Source organism: Manis javanica, chromosome 4 (genome assembly GCF_040802235.1).
Source record: "Manis javanica isolate MJ-LG chromosome 4, MJ_LKY, whole genome shotgun sequence".
In the NCBI taxonomy this organism is placed as follows: Eukaryota; Metazoa; Chordata; class Mammalia; order Pholidota; family Manidae; genus Manis; species Manis javanica.
The window spans coordinates 181,579,302-181,601,179 of NC_133159.1; the positions used below are offsets into that span (position 1 = coordinate 181,579,302).

At 50.8% G+C, this 21,878-nt stretch overlaps 1 protein-coding gene across 9 annotated transcripts in view; it reads left to right on the forward strand.

Annotated features, from left to right (window-relative positions):
• RPTOR (regulatory associated protein of MTOR complex 1) overlaps positions 1–21,878 on the forward strand; it is a 319,152-nt gene that overhangs the window by 174,593 nt on the left and 122,681 nt on the right. For 8 of the 9 annotated variants that reach the window (XM_073236062.1, XM_073236061.1, XM_073236056.1 and 5 more), the window contains one exon: positions 9,657–9,716. The exons of the other annotated variant lie outside the window; for it this stretch is intronic. In XM_073236062.1, the coding sequence (XP_073092163.1) occupies positions 9,657–9,716 (60 nt within the window). The remainder of the gene's footprint in view (positions 1–9,656; positions 9,717–21,878) is intronic. 9 annotated transcript variants of the gene reach the window in all.

The window sequence follows — 21,878 nt, forward strand, 5'->3', positions numbered from 1 at the left end:
TCCTCGTGGGAACTAAGGGTGCTCTGGCTGCAGGTCAGCTCCAGCAGGGCCACAGCAGCGGGTCGGCCTTCCCTACAGGCTGAGCCCGCCATGCTGGGCTTGGAGTCAGGGCCGATTCCTCTACCTGGCCACCCCGGGGCCTGAACGCTAGCCCAGGGCTCAGGGGGACAGTGCCTGGTGCTCCAGTGGGTGCGGGGGGTGCCCTGAGCCCAGCGGGCGTGACTGTGGGTGCAGCAGGAGCCATGTCCTGCTCAGCTTACCTTGGCCTCCAGGCCTGTTGGAGATCCTTCCAGCCGGTGTCCTTGCTTGTGTTTCAGAGTAGAACCAGGGCTTGGCGTAGGGCCACCAGACGCACAGCAGTTCTGGAGCCGTGCGTTGCTGTCAGCTTGGCTTCCTGGCGGGCACGGGTGGCCTCCCGTGGGCCTGTGTTTCCCCCGGCCTGTGACACAGGTGTGAATTGACCTGGCTGTGAAGTTTGGTACAGAGGAAGGATTGGGGACTAGGGGCATAGCTTCTGAATACAGAAAGAACCCATCAGATGGGAATAAACATGGGGGATGTTGCAGAAAGTGTTTGGTTCTTTAAAAGAATCACTTAATTTTTACATACATCTAACTTTCTGGGTCTGTCACAAGGCCATCCTACCTCCTAGACAAGGATAAATGACAGCCCAGCTGCCGTGTGTGAAAATAAACAGGTGCATTTCGTGGAAAACCTCCCCTTTCTGCCATTAGCACTGTTTACCCTTTACTAGAGTTCTTGCTTCCAAGGGATGGCGGCCTCAGCCCCCGCCTGCAGCCTTCCCTCATCACCACTGGCAGGTTTTTAATGCATGTGAGGACACTTTCTAATGAAGAACTGCAGAGCCGAGGCTCCAGAGACGCCAGCAGTAAGAGGGTCAGAGCTCTGTGCACGTGACTGCCAAGTTCCTGTCCTCCGCGGCCACCCCCTCTGACCCAGCTTGTCTTCCTCCAGGCAGGTTCTTATCTTTGTCAGTAGGTAGTGTAGACACAGTCCTTGTTATTTTTAGATTATTAGGTAAAAATGCCTTAAGGTTGGAATCAGGCTGAGGAGCCTGGCTAATGTGAAGCTGTCCCGAGCAAGGAGGAAGCTGTTCTATGCAGTTACAGCGGCAGCTCGTTAAGGTTGGTGAATTAGGGAAGTATCTTCTCCTTTTTTTTTCTAATAATACCAAGTGGCATACTTTTTAATTTAGTAACAGATACCAGATGATTGACACACTGGTTTTATATGGGGTTTTGGTTTTTTCTTAAACCTCCTGGATTAAATGAGAACCAAGGAATTTGTGGTACTTTAATAGTATCTTATTGCTACTTAAGCTGTCTCCTCAAATTCCCTTTAAAAAAGGAATATTTAAAGAAAGGCTGACAGCTCTGGCAATGTGCTTCATATGCAGAAGGACTAGGTTCAAGTCGTCTGATCTTAAAAGCTTTGATGGCATCTCTACTGCCTGAAGCCCCCGAGACTCCCTGTGCCCACAAGGCAGTGGCCTCTGCTCGCACCCCACTGAGTACTGCCTCTGGTTGGAATATAGAGCCACAGGCCGTGGGCCCTGCAAAGCAGGCAGGCACATTGGGGGCTGAGGTCCAAACTGAAGTCACCACCTGTGGTCCATCCCTCACCTGTGTCCCTTGGCTGGGACCACGTGCCAGAGCCACACAGCAGTGCTGAAAGCCAGACCACCAGGAAGCGAGACTTTCTAGGTGAGAGGAACCCCCAGGGATGGAGAGAACAGAGGGTGTGCCTCCTTCCCAGGAAGCACCCTGGTGAGCTCTCCAGCCGGAGGCTCTGCACACGCCCCTCATTCAAGGCTTGTATAGAGCTCAGGCTCCAGCCCCCTTCTCTCCCGCAGTCAGAGGTCAGCCTGGGGGTGAATGTTCCCGTCCTCCATCCAGTGTTGGGCTCCTGGTGACCAGCGCCTGCCCAGAGTCACCCCACCAGCGTTCATGCAGTGTGGTGCAGAGGCCTTCCTACCACTCCCCAGAAAGGGGACAGCATATGCTTTGCGCCCTCAGTGAAATTACAGGAAAATGGTCTCTGTGGAAAAAAAATAAATACTGAGATGATAAAATAGTACATCAAGATGAAAAAAGAGCTAGCAAAGAGAAGGAAAAAGTTTAAGAAACCAAGTTTAATTCCATAATCCACAGGACCTTAAAATCAGAAGTAGAGTTGGTAATACAACAATGGAAGCAATACAAAATGACAAGCATGGAACATAAAACAATGAAGATTCAACATACAGATAATTATTCTGAAAGATGGAATAGAACAAATGGTAACAAAACAGTACATAAGCATGTGCCATAGTTCAACAAATAAAAGCTTTCTTATTTTTTTCAAAAAATTACCGTGGCTGGGATGCCACACCTCACACAGCGTGTACGTGTACGCACACACACACGCACGTGCGCACACACAGCCGCCGAGACATGTTCACAATGAAACAGTGGTAATTAGAACACTGCAGTACCGTAAGAGAACAATAAGCTTCGGCCAAGTGAGATTCATTCCAGGGCCGCTTTGATGATTTTCTATTAGGCTGCCTATTAATATAATCCATCATCTTAATAGGTGAAAGGAGAAAAGTTATTTGATAAAATTAAAAATGGATTTTAATAAAAACTTACAATAATAATAAAATACTTCACATAAAAGAAGTTTTCTTCTGAGCTAGCAGCCGTCATCATACTCTAATACCTCAATTTTTGAGTTTCCATTAATGTAATTAGAACTAAGAGAAGGATGTATACTGACTTTAATTTATTCAACAAACTGTTCTGGAAGTGCTTGTCAATATAGTAATTAGATGAGAAACAAAACAAAAGGTCTTCGTGCTCCAAAGAGAAGGCACATTTGCATTATTTATGTATGATCTGAATTTCAACTCTGCGAAAAAATAACCCAATAAAGTACGTTGGAAAACTATTAGTAATAACATGAGTATTCAGCATAGTGACTGATCAGTAAATGAATTCGTACACACAAATCGATACTGTAGAAGTCGGAGAGGCTGCTCCGGAGGGGGCGGGAGCAGGCACCGTGGGGGCACACACGGGCCTTGCACATTCTGTCATGTGCTGTTTCCTAATCTCGGTGGTGGTTAATTTACCTAATTGTTCCTTAAACTCACATCTATATCATATTTGCTTTTCATATATGGTATACTTCACAATAATTTGTTTTAAACTGTTGCAACTTTTTATATTAAAAACAGCTAGCAAGGAAATACTGGGAAGGAGAGGGAATCTGATACACAATAGCAACAGTAGCAAATAATGACAAAAACATAAACTAGCTGAAGTATTAGACATACATATAGAAAATCCCAGAAAGCCCTCCTGATTAATAGGAAAGGACGTTTATATAAACGAAAGGATTGACCACACTATTACATGATGAGATCCGGTAAATTAAGGATATAAATTCTCCCTAAATTAAACCATAAATTTAACACAATACTGACAAAGTTATTTTAAAGGCCAACTAGAAGAGTAAATGCTTGAGAACAGTCATGAATATTTAAAAAAAAGAAGATTTGGGAAAGAAAATGTATCCTGCCAGTTACTAAAATGCATTGTGAAGGTACAATGGGAATAAGAGTAGACATTCCAGTCAATGGAACAAAATAGAAAGTTCCAAAAACATGATCTATGTATATAAGAATTTATCATTTGTGAAAAAAAGTGAATCACTCAATGTCTTACACTTGGGCCACATGACACATTTGAAATTTTAAAATCCCTACCTCTAACTTAAAAAAATTCTAAATATACTGAATATTTAAATACAAAAAACTCACAAAAGTACTAGAAAAATTACCAGCTGGGGGACTTTCAAGTCTTATTTGAGAAATACACTTTTTTAAGGCTGTAGCTGCCACAGATAATGATTCGTCTGGTGGATCTGGGCAAAGTGAACCGAAAACCTTCGGGAAAGGACTCCCCACTCTAGATGCCATTAAGAACATTCATGATTCATGGGAGGAGGTCAAAAGACCAGCATTAAGGGGAGTTGGGGAGGGGACCCCGGCCCTCAGGGGCGACTCCGAGGGGCTCAGACCCAGTGCAGGAACGGGCTGCAGACGCGGGAGGACAGCTCGGGAGCTGGATCGCAAGCGGGGCCCGACAGTGGGGCCGGGTTGCTGCACCTCGTCTCCACACTCGCACAGACGAGGGGCTGCCTCCTGGGGGTGAGCAGAGCACGGGGCTTCTCGAGGCGGAACCTGCTCCCGCTGAGGACGCTGTGGCCGCGTGAAATGACGGCAGAGGATGTGGACCAGGCCTGAGCGAAGGCGGCAGCAGCTATAAGAAGACCGACGCCCGACTGCGGGGAAAACGCTCTCAAACGGCATCGCCCGCTGCAGAGACCCCGTTGGTGACAGGAAGCGTCAACTGATCAACTGATCCTGCGCACTTCACGGCTGTCTTATTTTAAGAAGTGGCCACAGCCGCCCAGTGGCCACCACCCTGATCAGTCAGCAGCCACCAACCCGGAGGCAGGACCCTCACCAGCGAACGATTAGGACTCCTGGGAGCTCAGACTATGGTTAATTTAGCTCTTTTTTTTTTTTTAGCAATAAAGTATTTTTAATTAAGTTATATACACTGTTTTTTTAGACGTAATGCTATTGCACACTTAAACTGGGGCATAGTGTAAACATAACTTTTATCCGCTCTGGGAAACCAAAAAATGCCTTTGGCTAGCTTTGCTGCCATATTCGCCTCACTGCCGGGCCCTGGGACCGAACCTGCAGTATTTTCAAGGTATGCTTATAAACATAAATTTCAAGTTTTATCTGGCAAGGAAGACAATAAACAATATTTGAAATAAAATAATAAATTGGGAAAAACTGTGTAACATGTAACAAAGGGTTAGTTCTGTTAATGTGTAAAATAAAACATTCTTCGGATCAGTCAGATGAGGAGTACTCCTATAGAAAAATGTAACGGGGATAAAAACAGGCGACAGGAAAAACACAGAGACCCCAAAAAATTATTAACTCACACTTAACCTCAGTGATCAAAGAAATTCAAATAACCTGTCGTTCACTTGGGCAGAGGGCAGAGATGGTTTGTGTTTTTTCTTTAGTGTTTATAAACCCAGTATTAACAAGAAGTTAAAACAAGAAAGGGTACGATCATCTTTGTTGGGACAGTAAACGGCACTTCCCTTCTGGAGAGTCGTCCGCCTCTGCGTAGTCCTTCAGCACACGGGTGCCCGTTTATCAGGCAGCTCCAGTCCTAAGAATGCATCCTGAGGACGACTTAGTGTTCCAACGAACAGGTTCCTTCAGATATTGAAAAAGGTAACTTCTGTGTGTCAGCTTTTATATTGTCCACGATACATGTGTAAAAATTACAGACCCGCATAAACCGTGGTGCGTTTCTCTAGTGGAGTACCAGTCAGCAATAAAACGTAAGTCCATGATGCAGGCAGGATGTGGGTAAGCCTCAAAGCATCATGCTGACTGTGAGAGGCCTTATGTAAAAGTACACACTGGATAGCTCTGCTTATATGAAGTTCTAGATGGAGGAATAAACCAGCGGGAAGATCAGAAGGGTTTTTGGGGGGGAAGTCAGAATTGACTGGGAAATGCAAGAGAGACCTTTCCGGGATGTTGGCAGTGGTTTCGGAGGAGTTTGGGTTGCTTACATAGGTGTATGTATTTGTCACAAACCAGTGTCTGTGTAAGATGTGTGCACTTGATAACATGTAATTTTACGTCAAAAGACAAAAGCAATAAACGAATATTGAGATCCAGGTATGTGTGCTGAAGAGTCTAAAGGGACATGTACCGTATCTTCAAATGCGACAAAAGGAGATGATTAATGGATGAAAAGACAGATGTAATGAAGCAAATGTAGGCAAATGATAATGGCGGAGCCTAAGTCGGGGGATACATGTTTTTACTAAAATTCTTTCAACTTTATTGAATGTTTGAAATGTCAGGGGAAAAAAAAGTTGTAGCATATAAGGCACAATTCTGTTCTGGACAGGAAACAACCTGACAAACCTAAGTGTAGGTACTGGTGGTACGCATGCGCCGCACACAGTCCGGAGGGTGGGAGTTGTACATACGCATGCGCCGCGCACAGTCTGGCGGTGGCTGGGACAGACTTCACTTTCCCTGACACATCTTACTGTTTGTTTTGGACCTTTTCTGTAAAAGGTAAATGTGAAAATGTCAGGATTTTGGGTTATTTTCCCTTGTAATTTTCTGTACTTTTAATTTTTTATGGTTAGTACCTTTTTTTAATTAGAAAAATTAACATATTTCCATTCTCAAAAACAATGGCATCCAACAGTCGCATGATGCTTTACAAGGTTACAGAGCTGAGTATCTTTTTTAACATTAATTTGTCATTCATAAAAATCTGGAAGCACTTATTTTCAAGAGTGACAGGAAAAGAGAATATATATGAATATTAGAATCCATCAACACTGCCAAGTCGCTCTTCTACCATATTTACTTGTGGCCGTGCAGTTACTGAGTATCAAAACTGTTAGGCGCCGTCCCAAGCACTGGGGATGTGATGAACAGAACAGAGAACGCCTTGTACCCCTTGTCTGTACTCACTTCCCGTGACGGAGACAGATAATAACCTAATGCATAATAAAACACTGTCATGGGGCCATGGAGAGCGGAGGTGCTGTTTCCCTTCGGCTGCTCAGAGACCATAGAAATTTCAGTCCAGCAAGGGTGGTGCAGGCAGCGGGAGCGGCGGGTGCAGAGGCCCTCTGGTGGGTCTGTGCTCGGTATGTTGAGCAGGGGGCAGGGGAGGAAATGAAGGGCGCAGTGGCAGGAGCCTGCCCTGCAGGGTCTCCGGGGGCCTGGGTAAGGGCTTTGCACTTCATTCTGAGTGGCAGGGAGCCTCCAGAGGGTTTCGAGCAGATGGAATGACCAACTTCAACATTTCCTCTTAGAAGGCTTGCTCTGGGTAGAGAATGGGCTGGGAGTGGGTAAGGTGGGCAGGAAGGAGTAGAAACAGAGAGACTCTTCTGGAAAATGTGGGAGACGCTGGTGCTTGGCCTGGGGCTGTGCCTCTTGAGGGGGATGATTCTGCTCCCAGGGACATTGCACAGCCCATGTAGGGAGAGGTTTTGTGTTGTTGCAGCTGCTGGCTTCGTGTGGGTTGAGGCTAGGATGCTGCCTCCCTTGATGAAGAATGACCCAGCCGGTGCCCTAGTGCCGGCTGAGAAAGCCAGGCCGGGGGCGGCGGGCAGGAGGTGGGCGTGGCCAGGGCGGACAGGAGCCCCCGACTGCGACTGCGGGGGATGGTGAGTGGAGTAAGAAAGGCCCAAATCTGTTTATGCGCCCCATCCCCCATGCCACCTAGTAAGCGCTCACTAAGCGCCCACTGTTGTGGTTATTGTTACAATTATTAATATCCAGTTTGGGGCCTTTGGGAGGCGCTCGTATCGCCTCTGACTGTGCTGCTCCTGGGGTTCGCCCTCATTCCTGGGACACTCTCCAGAGGGGAAGGAACAGATCGTGTGGCACCCGAAGCTGATCGTCCACCGTCCTGGGATGTGCAGAGGGAGCTGATTTATTGGCTGACGTGAGCCTCGGTCATCAGTGACTCATCTGTCTGCTGCTTTTACGCAGATACCACACCATGGGTCTTCTAATGCGTGATGTCCCTATTTTTAGTTTCCTATTTAATGGAACTTTATAATTCAGCAGATTTATAAAAATGCTTATTTTCCATCCAATAATTAAGCTATTTTTAATTTTAAAGGCTGCTAATTCCAAAGTCTGGCCAACTATGAATCTAGTTTTATTAACTGTGTTTTCTCTTGATTTTAGACAGTGAACTCCAATGTGGATGCGACACCAAGGAACGTGGGTTCTGTTATCTTCCTGTCGGGGGGGTCTTGCTCTGTCCTTGCAGGCAGGCTCGGTGATCTTGTGGTCACTGGTGGAAGGACTGGCCTCCCTTGGCTTTGCTCCGAGTGCCGGGTGTGGCTCTGAATCCCAGAGCTGGTTGTAACTAAGGCACCCTCTCCAGGGTGCCCGTGGGAGCCCTTGGTGTTGACGAGCCCTTCTGATTCGGTGGGCTGGCTCTCCCTGTCTGCGTGGGCACTGGCAGGTGCTGAAATCCCCAGGAGAGCATTTCAGCTCACAGAGCTGGGCTCCCTCCTCGCTGGGGCTCCAGGCGCCTTGAGTCCTCAGTCCCGGCCCCTCGGCCCGGTGAGCGCCGCTCCCAGGTGCTGCGTGTGCTGAGGAGCCCCCGTGGGAGACGCTGGGCAGAGGTGGGCCTCGCCGGAGCTGCTGTGCTTCTAAGGGTGGTGCCCCTCTGTTCCTGCCTGTGTGTGGTTGCCCCTTGCTGTGCTCAGATGGTTGCTGTTTCTGTTTTGTCCAGAGCTGCTTATTGTTATTGGCAAAAGGATTAGTCGGTACAAATTATTCTGCCATTACTGGAACGCCGATGTCCCGGTCAATAAGTACATTACAGATGAAATGACAAACAACAAAGCAGCATGGTCTGCAAAGGACTTGGAATTAGACTGAAAATGCGCTTCCTGCAGATGGCCTCACCCCCCGGGTCCTGCCAGTCCTGGAACCGCTGGGGCTGCGTGTGCATGGCTGCAGCGCAGGGTGGCAGTGGGCTGGGCCACGCTGTCTGAAGGTGGAGGCACGGAAGGGTTTGCTTGGAGTGTCACTGAGCAGCTGGCAGAGGTCTCGGCGCTGGGGCTGTGGACGGGGAGGGGCTGCCTCCTGGGGTCAGGGTGGGAGCCTGGCCGGGTGTGGTGCCACCATCTGGCATTACCCGCAGCCCCGGAGGCTGCCTCCCAGGAGCCGTTTGCCCGCCAGTGCCATCTCCACAGCCGTGCCTGCGTCCTGGTTCTTCCTCGGTCTTCCCATGTGGCCACCATACACTCGTCTCCCTGAGTGAGGCCTGGTTGTCTGTGGGCTTGTCCCCTCCCTTGGGCCCACCATCTTCCTCTACTTATCCTGTCAACTAGTGGTGCATTGAATGCATTTGGTAGGTGTGAGTCCCCGCAGTGTGCCTGCCCATTTTCTTAGAGGGCGTTATTCTTAATTTGTAAAGCAGGTGAGTTAAGCGTTTGACATTTCTCGCACTGTATGTATGCCCTGGTGCCGGGCACCCTCTGTTACTATTGATTCTGTGCTGAGTGCCGGTGGCCCTGACAGGAAGGTGGACAGTGTCCTGCCTCCCGCTTGTGCACGTAGCAGGAGGGGCCCCGCCAGCGGCCCGGCTCTGCAGGAGCACCTGCCTGCGAGCGTCAGGTCCCTTGGCTCTGACCACACGCCTTCATGATAATTGGAACGATGTGACTGAACTCCCTTGTCTTTGTCCTCCCCGGTTTCATGGCTGTGCTCCGAGGTCGTTCACAGGCGCTCAGTCCTCACCGCTCTCCCGTGTGTACTTTCCTAAGAAGGGAAAAAGACAGAAAAGGCTGGCGTGCCCGGGACCTGGGTGGGAGCTTCCTTCTGGGCCACGCCCCATGTCCCCCCAGGGACTCTGCCCCCGCCGCTGCGGCCAGCCTGCTCGCGCCCAGGCCCGAAGGGGGTCCTCATCAGCGAGTGGGCCTCCGCCTCAGCCGCCCCGCCGCGCCTCCCCTGTGGCGTGCCCGCCCGTGTGATCACTGTCTCTCTCTCCCCGCAGGTTTTGCATGCAGAAATGCGTTAGTCTGGTGCCTGGAGTCACACTGGATTTGATAGAAAAGTAAGTAAGAGCCTGGGCCTCGGGGCCTTGGGGCCTCCTCTTCTCCCTCTGGCTCCGGGGGCACGTCCTTTGCCGAGGGGAGGCTCCCCTTCAGGTGGGCGCGCCTTTCTTCTCCGGTTAAGGCTGCAGCTGTGACGGTCACACCAGGGCTTGCATAAGACATAGCTAATTTGGGGAGCAAAAACGCTGAATCCTTTGAGCGTGTGAACGTGCTCTCGCACTCTGCTAAGGCGAGAATGGATTACTGCTCCTTCAGACCGTCTCGCGCCCTGCCTGCCGGTGCCAGAACGTGGGCTGCTGTCCGCGTGTTGCCTTCGGTTTCCCTCTACTGTTCTGCACCTTCCCATCCCCAAGCCCAGTTCCATGTCCCATCATGGAGCAGGTGAAGAGGTCCGCTTAGGAGGCGCCCTCCCTGGGGCCACGAGTCACACGGCCCCTCCTTGGCCTTCCAGGCCGGTGTGCCAGCTCGTGTGCCCCCTGCCGGGAACTTCTGGGCCCGAGACCCCTCTCGTGGCTCTGCCTTCTGTCTGGTCCTCTGGGTGCTCACCCAGTTCACGTGGGAGGCGCTCCTTGCATCCTCCCCTCTGAGCATGTTTCTTCTGGAATTAACATACAAGCCCATCGTTTTCTAAGTCGGACAGGCAAAATCGTGTATTCAAACAGCCATGGCTGAGGTGAATTAAAATTAGTCAGGAAACACAGACCCTCCTCTAGGTCTCTCCCCTAGAAAGCTCCTTGCCTGTGTATCCGGAACAGTATTCTAGAATATCATGTCAGAAGGCCCGTGTGGTGGAATGGATCAAGGCCCCTTCCCACCCACGGGGGTTCCCAGTGAGGGGTTGCTCACTCTCAGGCAAATAAAAAGAATGTGGTAGTAGCTTCAGTCGTGCTGGTGCAGAGTGGCCTGTCAGACATGGTGTCTGGGAAGAAAGCAAATGGAGGTCAGTCCGCGCAGGAGGCTTCCGAGAGAATTTTCAGAACAATGCCTAGTTCTGTGCGTGAGCACACACTAAAAAGTCATGAAATGATATATTTGTAGTTCACTCTGGGAGGAGCAGCATTAATTGATTCCAATTTTTTTCCATCTTTAAAAAATGTTTCTGATAATATAGACATGTATTTTACATGTAGAAATAAATCTTAAAGAAGGAATCAACAAAGTATAAATGGGACACCTGCCAGCAATCACTGAGTATATTTTCTCCTTTTATACTTTGTAAATGTCCCAGGAGATCATGTGACTGGTTGGCCACTGTATCTAGTGACTCCAGGTGCTCTTGTTTGCAAGGAAAATGGAACATTATGACAAGAAAGAGCCAGCGTAACACTGATTGGTGGCAGCAGGGCACGTAAAAAGCTTGGCAGCCCCGCCACTCGAGGGTTGGTCCTGGTCCTCCTGAAGCCAGCCCCTGGTTGACAGCTGCTGAGAAGCCTTTGTCAGAAAGGCAAGCACCAGGCCAGGAGTGCGGGGCCGAGATGTGTCGGCAGGTCAGCGTGCTGGCCAGCCGGAAGCAAGGTAGCGGGAGCCTTGCGGGCCAGCTGAGGACCGGGGTAAAGCTGCACGCAGGGGAGCCGGACTCGAGGCCATCTGCCCTGACAGACACAGTGGCCGGAGCAGGGGCTGCAGGCCGGAGTCACCGCGGCCTAGAGGGCAGTTCACAGACGCCCAACAGACAGTGTGATCCCCAAGAAACACCACATGGAAAAGAATTTTTTTTATGATACAATAGTAGCTCTGTCTGGTCAACTGATCTGTTTGGTCTGGTTCCTTGAGATTTCAGAGCTTTGCAAAGCTGTTTTATTAGAACTCTGTTTAGCAGCTATTGCTGTGTTCTCTCTTCTGGGTCTTATTTCCCCCCATTTCTGAGTTCTGAAATACTCCATTAGCTATCCGTCTGTTGGCATATACATATAATTCCTCAAATAAGCCGTACCCATTAAAATTTCCGTAGAGCTGCGTTTCGTTGCGGCCACTCGCTGCTGGCAGTCTTCTCAGACAGTCCTCGGTTTAAAATGTCCTTGATGTCTTCTTTCTGCCTCTCTGTATTTCCGGAGTCCCCTGTGAAGGGGGCAGTCACTGTTCCTCCCACATCAGGTGGGCGGCATGAAGCCCAACCCCAGCCCACACCTCTGTCTCCACGTGAGGCCAGCACCCCAGTCCGCGCTCCTTCCGGGACTCAGCATGGCTGTGGCCACTTCGAGCTGTGCCCCGAACAGTATCACATGCTCAGGGTTCTCCAGAGTAAAAACAGCTTTAAAAATCACATAATTTAAAAATATGCATTCTTTAAATTATTTGGCTGATACAATATTGCACCCCCGCAGAAGCTCCAGTGCAGTTGCTGGCCTGGGAGGGAACGTGGACGTGGGGTTGGATGGAGTGGCTGGAAGCCCGCCCTCACCACCCTCGGCCCCGGGTTTACTGAAGAGCACGGTGTTTGGTTCAGTTCAGCTTCCTGGGCGGCTCTCTCTTGCAGCCGGTCTCTGGACGTCTCCCTGGTCCTCCCCATACTCAGGCCTCCCTTTACCTGACTCTGGTGTCGGGATAGCCAGCCCCCGTCCTGTCACTTTTCTCAGGCTGAAAGTGAGCATGGCAGCTCGACACCCTGAGCACAACGTGCACGGCAGACTGGACTTCGTTTAGTTTAAAATGTTCGCTCTCTGAAAGACATTGCAAAGAGAGTGAAAAGACAAGCCACGGACTTGGGGAAATATTGGCAAATTGCACAGCTGACAAAGGACTTGTATCCGGAACATACAAAGATACCTCAAAACTCAAAACTCCAAACTAAGGGAAAACTACCCAATTTAGAATTGGACAAAGGACATGAAGAAACACTTTACAAGAAGACAGGCGGAAGGGCCTGGGACCAGGCTCCAGAGGGCCAGAGCCGTTGTTTTTCCATGAAATGTGCTCTGTTTCTTGGGAAGAAACCTTCACTCTCATTATTGAAAGTGGTTAACAAAGATTGGAAAGTAGAAGTAAACACCCTTACATGTGAGGACTTTGGCGTCTGTAGCATTATTTCCCTCAAGCCCGACTTGGAGTTTGCAGCCACCGGGTCCTCCTCGGGAACACACGGTGTTTCTCTCCCTGCTCGCTGACGTCCTCGGCCAGTGACTGTACTCAAGCCTCCGAGGGGTATGCGGATGGGCGTCTTTTCTACTCTGCACCCTCTCCCTTGCCTGGTGATGCCACAAAGTCAGTTAAATCCTGGAAGTGGGTGTGTGCTTTTTAATTTTAATTTTACAATGAAAACATAATTAACTGTCCCTAACAGCAGGCAGTTTTCAAAATGCATCCTGAGTGGGGATGGGTGTCGGGGAGGGAACGTGGACGTGGGGTCGGGCAGAGTGGCTGGAGCCCCGCTCTCACCCCAAAGCTACTCTTGTGAGACACGCCTCTTTCCCCGGTCTGTCCCCACCCCACAAATACTTTGGCTGTCTTCACACTTTCCCTGGAGCTGCTGTGTGCTCTTTGTCAGTGTGCCCTCACCTTCTGAAGCCGTTAGGCGAGGACTGCACACGGCTGGAAAATCAATATCCAAGTCGAACTGTGCAATTAGAAAGCATGAGTTCTGATTTCAGGTTTGCATTTTAGAAAAGCTTATTGTCAAGATTGATTGGGACGGGCCACCAGTGTCCAGAATGATCCACACTTTTCCCCTCACGGCATCAAGGAAGGTGCTTTCTTTGTGGTTGTGCTGAGGGACAGGGACTGGAAGCTGGTGGCTCTAGAAGCCTAAGTCCGTTGTGAGCAGCCCCTGTAGGTGTGTTGAGGGTCCGAGTGGCCGGCCTCTGAGTACGGTTCAGCAGGTGTGTTCAGCCGACACAGTCAGCACTTCCGTTTGCTGTACCATGTGGTGCCCTGCCTGGTAACCTGGCCAAGTGGGACTGCATGTGAGTGGGTGAACTATGTTAATGTTTTTATACCAGGACAAACTCCAAACTTCAGAATTTTTTACTTTAGAAAAAATCAAGACATAAAGGTCCAGAAGGTCCCCGCCACCCGCCTTAGATCTGTTTCTGAGTAAATACGACTTCTTGATCTCTGTGGCTTACATGAGAGATTCCTCCATTTAAAAGAAAATGCTATTATGTTTTTTTATTTTTAGATTTTTTTTCTCAGTCTTGCTTAGTCTATAAGAAAAAGGAATTTCAGTAAGCAGATTTGGTTTTGTGGTTCCCAAGCCAGGCGGTAATGAGGCCCGTTTGTAATGAATACCGTCTTCCCGGCTGCTGTGGCTTCTACATTCATAGAACATTTCTGGGGAGAAGTCTCATTATTTTCACTTATTTTACTACCACTTTATAGAAATTTCTTCTCAAAATATGAAGCTCTTGGTTACAGTGGCTCTGTGGCTCCTGCCTCCCTGTTTGGCGTCCCACTGCACTGGGACAGCATGGGGCCCCCCAGGCTGGCTCCTCGCGACGGACCTGGCTGCCAAGGCCAGTCCACCTGGGGCGTCACCGTGTGGCACAACTCACACTCAGGCACTGTGCCCCCTCCAGCAGGGAGGACTTAGTTCACCCTTTTCCCTTCCATCATCTCAGCAATGTATTCATTTTCATCAGCCAGTTTCTAAGATGCTGTGACCTTTGTCCATCCGGAGGCGCCCCCTCCGCACAGCGCCACCCTGCCGCTGCTGCCTAGTCTCTAATCCGCCTGAAGACGTGCCGAGTGAGTGCCTGGTCAGGTGGTGCTTGTGTGTGCGGGCTTTCTCCGTTCAAGGCTGCCCTCCCCTGGCATGCGAGTCCCCACCGTCCTCCCCTGAGGGAGCCACAGGAGGCCGGGCCTCTAGGAGGCGGTGCAACTTCATCCGCTGTCACAGCTGAAGTCTGCACAGTCCAGACTCACACGTGGGCTCGTGTCGTGTTTTAAGTCAAATACAAGCTGAAATCCTTTCACCAAGATGTGGAAGAGTAGGGGAAATGGGGCCCAGGGGATGGAGAAAGTGAGAACAGGAGCATGGCGGGGCCTGGTGCGAACTGGGGCTGGCAGTTCAGAGGGAGGGCGCGCATGTGAGGGACACCACTCACCTTCTGGCTGGTTTTGTCATCTATCCAGGCTCCTACACAGGTCCCTGCCGCCCTCACGCCGTTGCACTTGCCCTGCTGGTCTTGGTATGGGCGGGACAAGCCTTTTACCCTGTGCAAAATGCCGGGGCCACTGTGCCTCCGGACAAGGCTCCCCCCAGCTCCTTCCGGGCAGACTTGTGTCCCGTGTGCCTGTGGGTGACAGGTCTCACCTCCCTGACATGAGCCCAGAGCTCCATGTCTGAAAGAAGACCTCGCAGTCAGCTTCCTTCTTTCTGGTGCTTTGAGCATGAAAGTGCCCCACTTCGGGGTGACAGCTGACACATGCACAAAGGCCTTTTAAGTCTCGGGGTGGGTTGTCTAATCTGCCAAAACTTTCCTAAAGCGGAGTGGTCAGACGTGAACTCACTGCCCCTCCCCAGGCGGACTGGCTGCTTCCTCTGGGTCAGGACCATCCCTGGGACTGCAGGGGACTTGGAGGGTTTCTGCTGCCCCAGTCAGACTCCGCAGGAGGGCATCCCTCCTCAGAAGCCCCGTCCTACCAAGAGACTGTCTTGGGGCCCCGAAGCAGCGCCCCACAATTGCTTACCAAGATTCACCTTTGGCTGTGGGACTGAGTGAGGTGGGGGCGGAGGCACCTTCCGCCAGCCTGTAAGTAGCTGCTGTTTGGAGAAGGCAATAATATTTCACAATACGTAACTTTTTTAATAGTTTGAGAGATTTTAATAACACAGTTGCATGATGTGGACAAAGCTGGTGGAGTGGTTGCTGGGTGTGATCTTAGAGAGCCCAGCAGTTGGCTGGATGATAGTCCCACGTGTCCCCACCTACTGTGACTGACTCCACTCTCTGAGAGGAGTGCGGCTGTGGGCCCCTTGAAGCGTGTCTGCATTAAAGCTGATGGGGCACCCGTCCCCCTGTGTGTGGGCATTCACTCCCTGGGGGCGGCTGTGTGGCTGTCTCTCCCCCGCCCTCTTGTGTGGGATGCCTGGCCTCGCCGGCAGAGCTGGGAGACGCTTCCGCGGGCATCTGGTGCAGCTCTCTGGGTGCACTGATTAAAGGCCAGGCTCATGGCTGGGATAATTGGCTGTCAGTTACCATCACAGGACCCAGCAGAAGGGACCTTGTGCTTGGCCCTCTGGCTCAGGTTCTCTAATTCTTAGCAGTTCTGTATTCCGAACCAAACCCAAACCCTGGGTCTTCGTAGGGGACGAAGAACACCTGCCACCAGAAAGCACCTGCACGGGTGTGACGGGCCACCTGCAGCTGTGAGCCACGCGGGGCCTTGGTAGGAGCACCTGCAGATGCGTGAGCTGAGCGTCCTGCGGTCAATCTCCACTGGCCGTGTCAGGGGCCCGGACACTTGGTTTGTGTAGCTTCACTCTCATTTCAGCTCACCACATGGGAATTCCTGCCCTGCGGAGGCCCTTTCACCTCTCAGGGTGAAAGCGCCTCCGCCACTAGGCCCACCACGTACCGAGAGTGACAAGTCATGATTCATAGCTGCAGCAGGGAGAGTGCAGGCCTGTGTGGTTGGGTTCCATTTTCTTCAAGTTCAATGACCTGCACAAGCTCAGAGTGCTGTGCGTCTCGTCCTCTGCCCCGCTTCCCTCCCAGGCCCCAGCTCGGTGTGAAGGGTTGGCCCGACACAGGCCCGTAAGTGCAGTGCTGAGCCGGCCTGCGGGGCCCGGGCAGCACTGGGCGTGCATGCACCCGAAGGGGAGGCGCCCGTCTGCGCCCCACACCGTCTCCTGCTCCTCAAAGCTGCGCTTCCGCCGTGCGCAGCTCGGTGTGTGCCCAGGCCTCCAGGGCCAGTGCCCCATCAGGACGGAGCTCGCTGTTCATGTCAGCATCTGCTGCTGAGGAAGCCCTGCCCTCAGGACCAGGAGCTGTGGGTGTGCCAAGCTTCACTTCTGTGACCTGCCTTTTCAAACGTGAAGCTGAGGGCCAGCAACTCCCCTTGCTGCCACTAGACAGTGAGAAATCAGGCCTGAATCCTGTCATCATCCTCTTTACCCTCACGAGAGAGGGAAGAGTTCCACACTTCAGACCTGCTGCATGCTTATTCTGTAATAAATGTGGTTTTTTCAAGCAGCTGCCTCTTCGCAACTGCTCAGCATAAGGTTCCCCAGGAGAGTGGGTACTAACCCCTCCCCAGCTTCTGCCCCCCTTTGTCAGATGTGCGAAACATGTGTTGTTGAGTCTCAACACCAGACCAGAGAGAAGGTATGGGTGGTGTGTGTGTGTGTGTGTGTGTATTATAATTATTTAGCAGTCTTTAAAGCTAAGGGAGGAATTTGTTTTCTAATTAAGCTGCTGTGTCTGGAAGTAAATTACAGTGAACCTTCCTTGAGCGCCCCCCCCCGACTTCTAATTATCTAAGCTAACCCAGCAGCCTGATGAATAAGCATGTTGCCGCTGCAGTACATATTTATATTCTGAATCCTTTGGGAGAGTGCTAATAAGATCCATGCTTGGAAATTAAGGGACATTTTTCAGCCCTGGAACAAAGTAATGAAACACTTAAACAGAGCTGGAGATATGGGGTCTCAGCCAGCCCCAGGGAATCGGGAAGATGGGGAACCTACCCCACGGGGCCACCAGTTAGTAATCCAATCACTGGAGGCAAAAAGCATGCCAAAAAATTATTCCCAATTAACATCCATTGTGTAAACAGCATATTTTAAGTAGCTAACAACACTGTGTCTTGAATAAAATACTCGCTGTGTTGTGCTTTCTCAGAAGAGCGACTGAGCCCCTGTTTCACCCAGGAGCAGCAGGCCAACGCTGAAGACTGCACGTGGAGTTCGGTTCAGGTTTGAAGCCCTGAGCACTTGTTAAGCTAGCGGTGGTCTCCAGCCATAGGACCCTGTGTGAGTCCTGGGACGTGGAGGAGTGTGCAGGGAGCCTGCTGGTGCTGGGCAGTACAGGGCCGGCAGGCGGCTGCAGGGGGAAGGTGCCCTGCATTGAGCGCCTGTTCGGGGCCAGGCCCGGGGCGAGGGCTTGACAGGGACTCTAGTCCTCGTTGGACCCCTTCAGAGGCAGGTGTGTCATTATCTACATTCTGAAGTGGGCAGGCTGGTAGTCCGCCGAGCGTCTTGCCGCAGGGCTGGGCTGGGCGGCGCTTAGGCAGAGCCCCTGCGCCCAGCCAGGCCACCTGCCCTCAGCGTGCACTGCAGGAGACGGAAGCAGCAGCCCCGAGGGCCAGCTGGGTGGAGGGTCTGCAGGGGCTGGCGGCGGCATGCGCTTTGGGCTCGGCAGCCGGGACTAGGATCTACTCTGCTGTCAAGCTGGAGTCGTGCACGTGTATCATGCTTGATAGGAAAGCCACCAAAAGGCACCAGGCTTCATTCACAAAGTACCTTTCTTTCCAACATAAATATATTGTATCAGCTGGTTGCAGGTGAAAAATCAGTAATTAATTAATGCCTGCCAGTCACTGATGAGTCATAATTGACTGGAAGCTCATTTAGATACAAAGTCGGGAAAACAAGAGCCCGGGAACCTGTGCGGGAAAGGACTGCAGGTAAGCGCCAGGAGTGGGCAGCGTGATGGAGCAGGAAAGCTGCCCTCTTGGGCCCACCCTGGGGCAGGTGGCTCGGCCTCTCCTGCTTCGGGCCCTCGAGCTCGAAGGGAGGATGAGGGGCACGGAGCCCTGTGTTTTGGACACACACCCTGCCTGGCCTCCCTGGTTGGTCTGGTCACCAGCGTGCAGGAGGCCAGCACTGAGAGGTCCTGTGGACAAGCTGCTGGGGAGAGCGTGGGGGCCTTCAGAGGCCTCCATGGGCGCCTACACGCAACGTGGGAGCACCCACTTCCTTCTGTGTGGGGCCTGAGCCCTGGCCTTTGCCAGCACACAAAGGCCTGCCCCTCCACATTTGCCCATTGCAGCCCTGATCTTATCTCACACCCAGTGCCCCTGGTACCCTCTTGGGGTCCTAAAGAAACCACGAGCCTGTAAGGCTCCCAGCTCCACCCAGATCCAGAGCTGCAGATGGCTTGGCAGGCAGCTTTCTTTGTGGAAGATGGGCGTCAAGGGTGGGGGAGGCCATGTGAGACTCGGCGCCAGCCTGGGCACCCGGACTGGCCTTCCTGGTGGCGCTCATCCCCCGAGGGCTGCTCAGTGCCGCTGGGATTCTCATCCTGGCCGCCCAGCCCACCCCAAGCCAATGCCTCTGCTCACTTCTGTGCATCTTTAAGTGGGCACAATCAGTAGGTAAATGAGATGCCAACTTCAAAAAGGCAACCTCTTGAAAAGCAGGGAGGTAATGTAGCAAAATTTAGTAGCACAGCAACAAATGGTTCTCCTCCAACTCTTATTGGGTCAGTGCAGAAAATATGCATTTTGAAAATAAAGTGACATATACAGGGTTTTTTTTATATGGCATCATTTATGTATCCAAAAGGGACCCCCAAATCCAAGGCTTTTGGGGTCACCTTTGCTCTATTTTTTCAACATTGGGGTATGATTTCCATACCCATTTTAAGTGTGCAGTTCAGTGGTGTTTAATGAAACTACCAATTTATGCAGCTATCACCATATTCCGGTTTTGAAACATTTCTGTCTTCAGATCCTTTGTGCCCATTGATGGCCAGTCCCATTCCCACCCCCAGCCCCAGACAAACACAAATCTGCTTTCTTTTCCTATAGATTTGTCTTTCCTGGGCATTTCATATAAACAGAATCATGCAACGCGGTCTTTTTTGTGTCTGGCTTTTTTTTTAACTTAGCATATGTTTTCAGGGTTCATTAATGTTTTCAGGGTTCATTAATGTGTCCGTGTTTTGTTCCTTTCATTGTGGAGTAGTGGTCCATTTTACTTAGCAGTTCATCCTTACGATCCGTCATCACTCCCTGGCTGTTAAGAGCAGCGTTGCTGTGAATACTTACGTACAAGCCTTTGTGTGGACATCTATTTTCATTTCTCTTGAGCAGATATCTAGGACTGGAATTGCTGGGTCAGATGGTAGATCTATGTGTGACTTGTAAGGAACTGCCGAATTACCTTCCACAGTGTCCGTATCAATCTGAATGCCCATCAGCCATGCTCGAGAGGGGGGGTCTCCCTGTGGGTCGTGTTTGCCTCTTTGACGGTAGCCATTCTTGTGGGTGTGAAGTGGTCTCGTTGTGGTTGTCATTTGCATCTCACCAGTGGCCAGCCATGTGGAGCATCTTCTCACGTGCTTACTTTCCATCCATACGTCTTCGGTAGTGAAGCATCTGTTTACCCATTCTTTGTTTGGGTGGTAAGAGTCTTTTATGCGCTTTAGATGTAAGTTCTTTTCAGATATATAAATTACACATGTTTTCTGTAAGGACACTTTTTAAGTTACAAACAAAAATGTGCAACATAAAATTGCTCATAAAGTTACCATGTTTGTTATATTAGGAATTCAGTTTAGTTGGGCAGTTGCAACATTTCCGATTTAATTTCTTTAAAACTTGTAGGGGTTTTGGTGACAAAACTTTTACTTCCCAAGCCTTACCATGTCGCCCACTGTGTGCCAGCTTACCGTGTGCCAGCTCGCTGTGCTCCTCCATCTCCATGATGGAGTGGCGCCAGGTCGTAGAGGTGAGGTGACCGCATCGCAGGGCTAACTGACAGCTCACGGCCACACCGGAGGCGGCAGAGCCTGCAGGATTCACACCCAGGTCTGTGTGATTCCACCCCCTCATCTCTGTGCCATGCATAACATGAAATAATCTTCAGAGGGAGGAAAGGTTAATTTGGTTTGGGGACATATCAAGAAATGTCTTATGAGGGAGGTGGCATGAGTTCTGTGCGTCTGGTCTCCTAAGGCAGGTTAGATGTGGGCAAAATGATGGCGTAGGAGGAGGGACCAGTTGGTTTGGCCAGGGCGCTGTGGACATGGGAGGGTGAGGAGCAGCTCACGTCTGTTTAAGGCGCCCCTGCCAGGAAAACCTCAGAGGACAACTGTCCCGGGAGATCCAGAACAGCAAACACAACCCGACTGTATATGGAAACAGTTGTTTCTGCGGTGTTTTAACAAATTCACAGGAAAAGGCAGAATTTACAGCAAGGCCATGCGTAGACTGGCTCAGCCTAAGCTGTAGAATGACCCTGGCATTTCAGTCTCTTCATGGGCGAGAAAGATGAGGGCCCGCGAAGGAAGTCGGTTAACAGTCTCTGCTAAACAGCGGGGGTGTCAGCAGCCGAGTTCACTGCGGAGGTGGCCGGCTCCGCCCCTCCAGCCGCTCCTACTCACCCTCGCCTCTCCCCTTCCTTGGTCCCGATTTCTACAGAGAAGCTCACTGTGAGGTGCCTCCACACCTTCCAGGAGACATCTGGACGGACAGAGCTGGAAAGAGCAGGGTGCCTCAAAGGGGAGCGCCCCCGGGATTTGTCTGAATTCTGTCCCTTCTCCTCATTTTAGAAGCCCCTTTCCTGAATGTGAGAGCCCAGAGACCGCTGAGCTTTGAGGCTTCTGCTTGGCTGCAGTGACTGCTCTCAGGACGGATCTGCCTGAAGACCAGTCTTGACACTAGGAAGTCCAAGGAAAATGAGCTTTTTCAGGAAATGCTTCCTCTAAATAAATAATTCCTCTAAATAAAAAATTCTGCCTCTAAATAAAGTTTGGAATCTGCACTATTTAATAAAAATTAATCTGTTTTCAGTGTGTCATAAACATGTCGAATAAGCAAATGGGAACGTGCCCCTGCCCTGTCTTCCATCCCGCGTCTTTGAGTTTTGTTTGCAGCCTGCAGGGGGCGCATCCGGGACTTGGTGCTGTTGGGGCAGGTCGTGCAGGCCCAGGGACCAGCTGCAGTTCATTCTGCAGTAAAGCCGGTAAAAGCCAGATTATCTCCAGTGTTGTATTAACTCCGGCTCACCACTGAGCCATGGAGATCATATCTCTTTTTCTTCCAGAATTTTGAAGTACATTTTTCAGCATTTGCTTCACAAGTAAAGATGAGCAGGTTTCCGTTCCGTGGGAGCTGTTAAATGCCCAGAGAAAGGGCTCCAAGGGGCAGCAGGACTGCGCACGTCAGCCATTGGATGTAGAGGCTCAGTACAGATTTTTTTACATCATTAGAAAACAAGCTGCCTGTGCAGGTTTTATTTTTTAATCTATTTATTTAGAGGCAGAATTTTGTGATCTTCC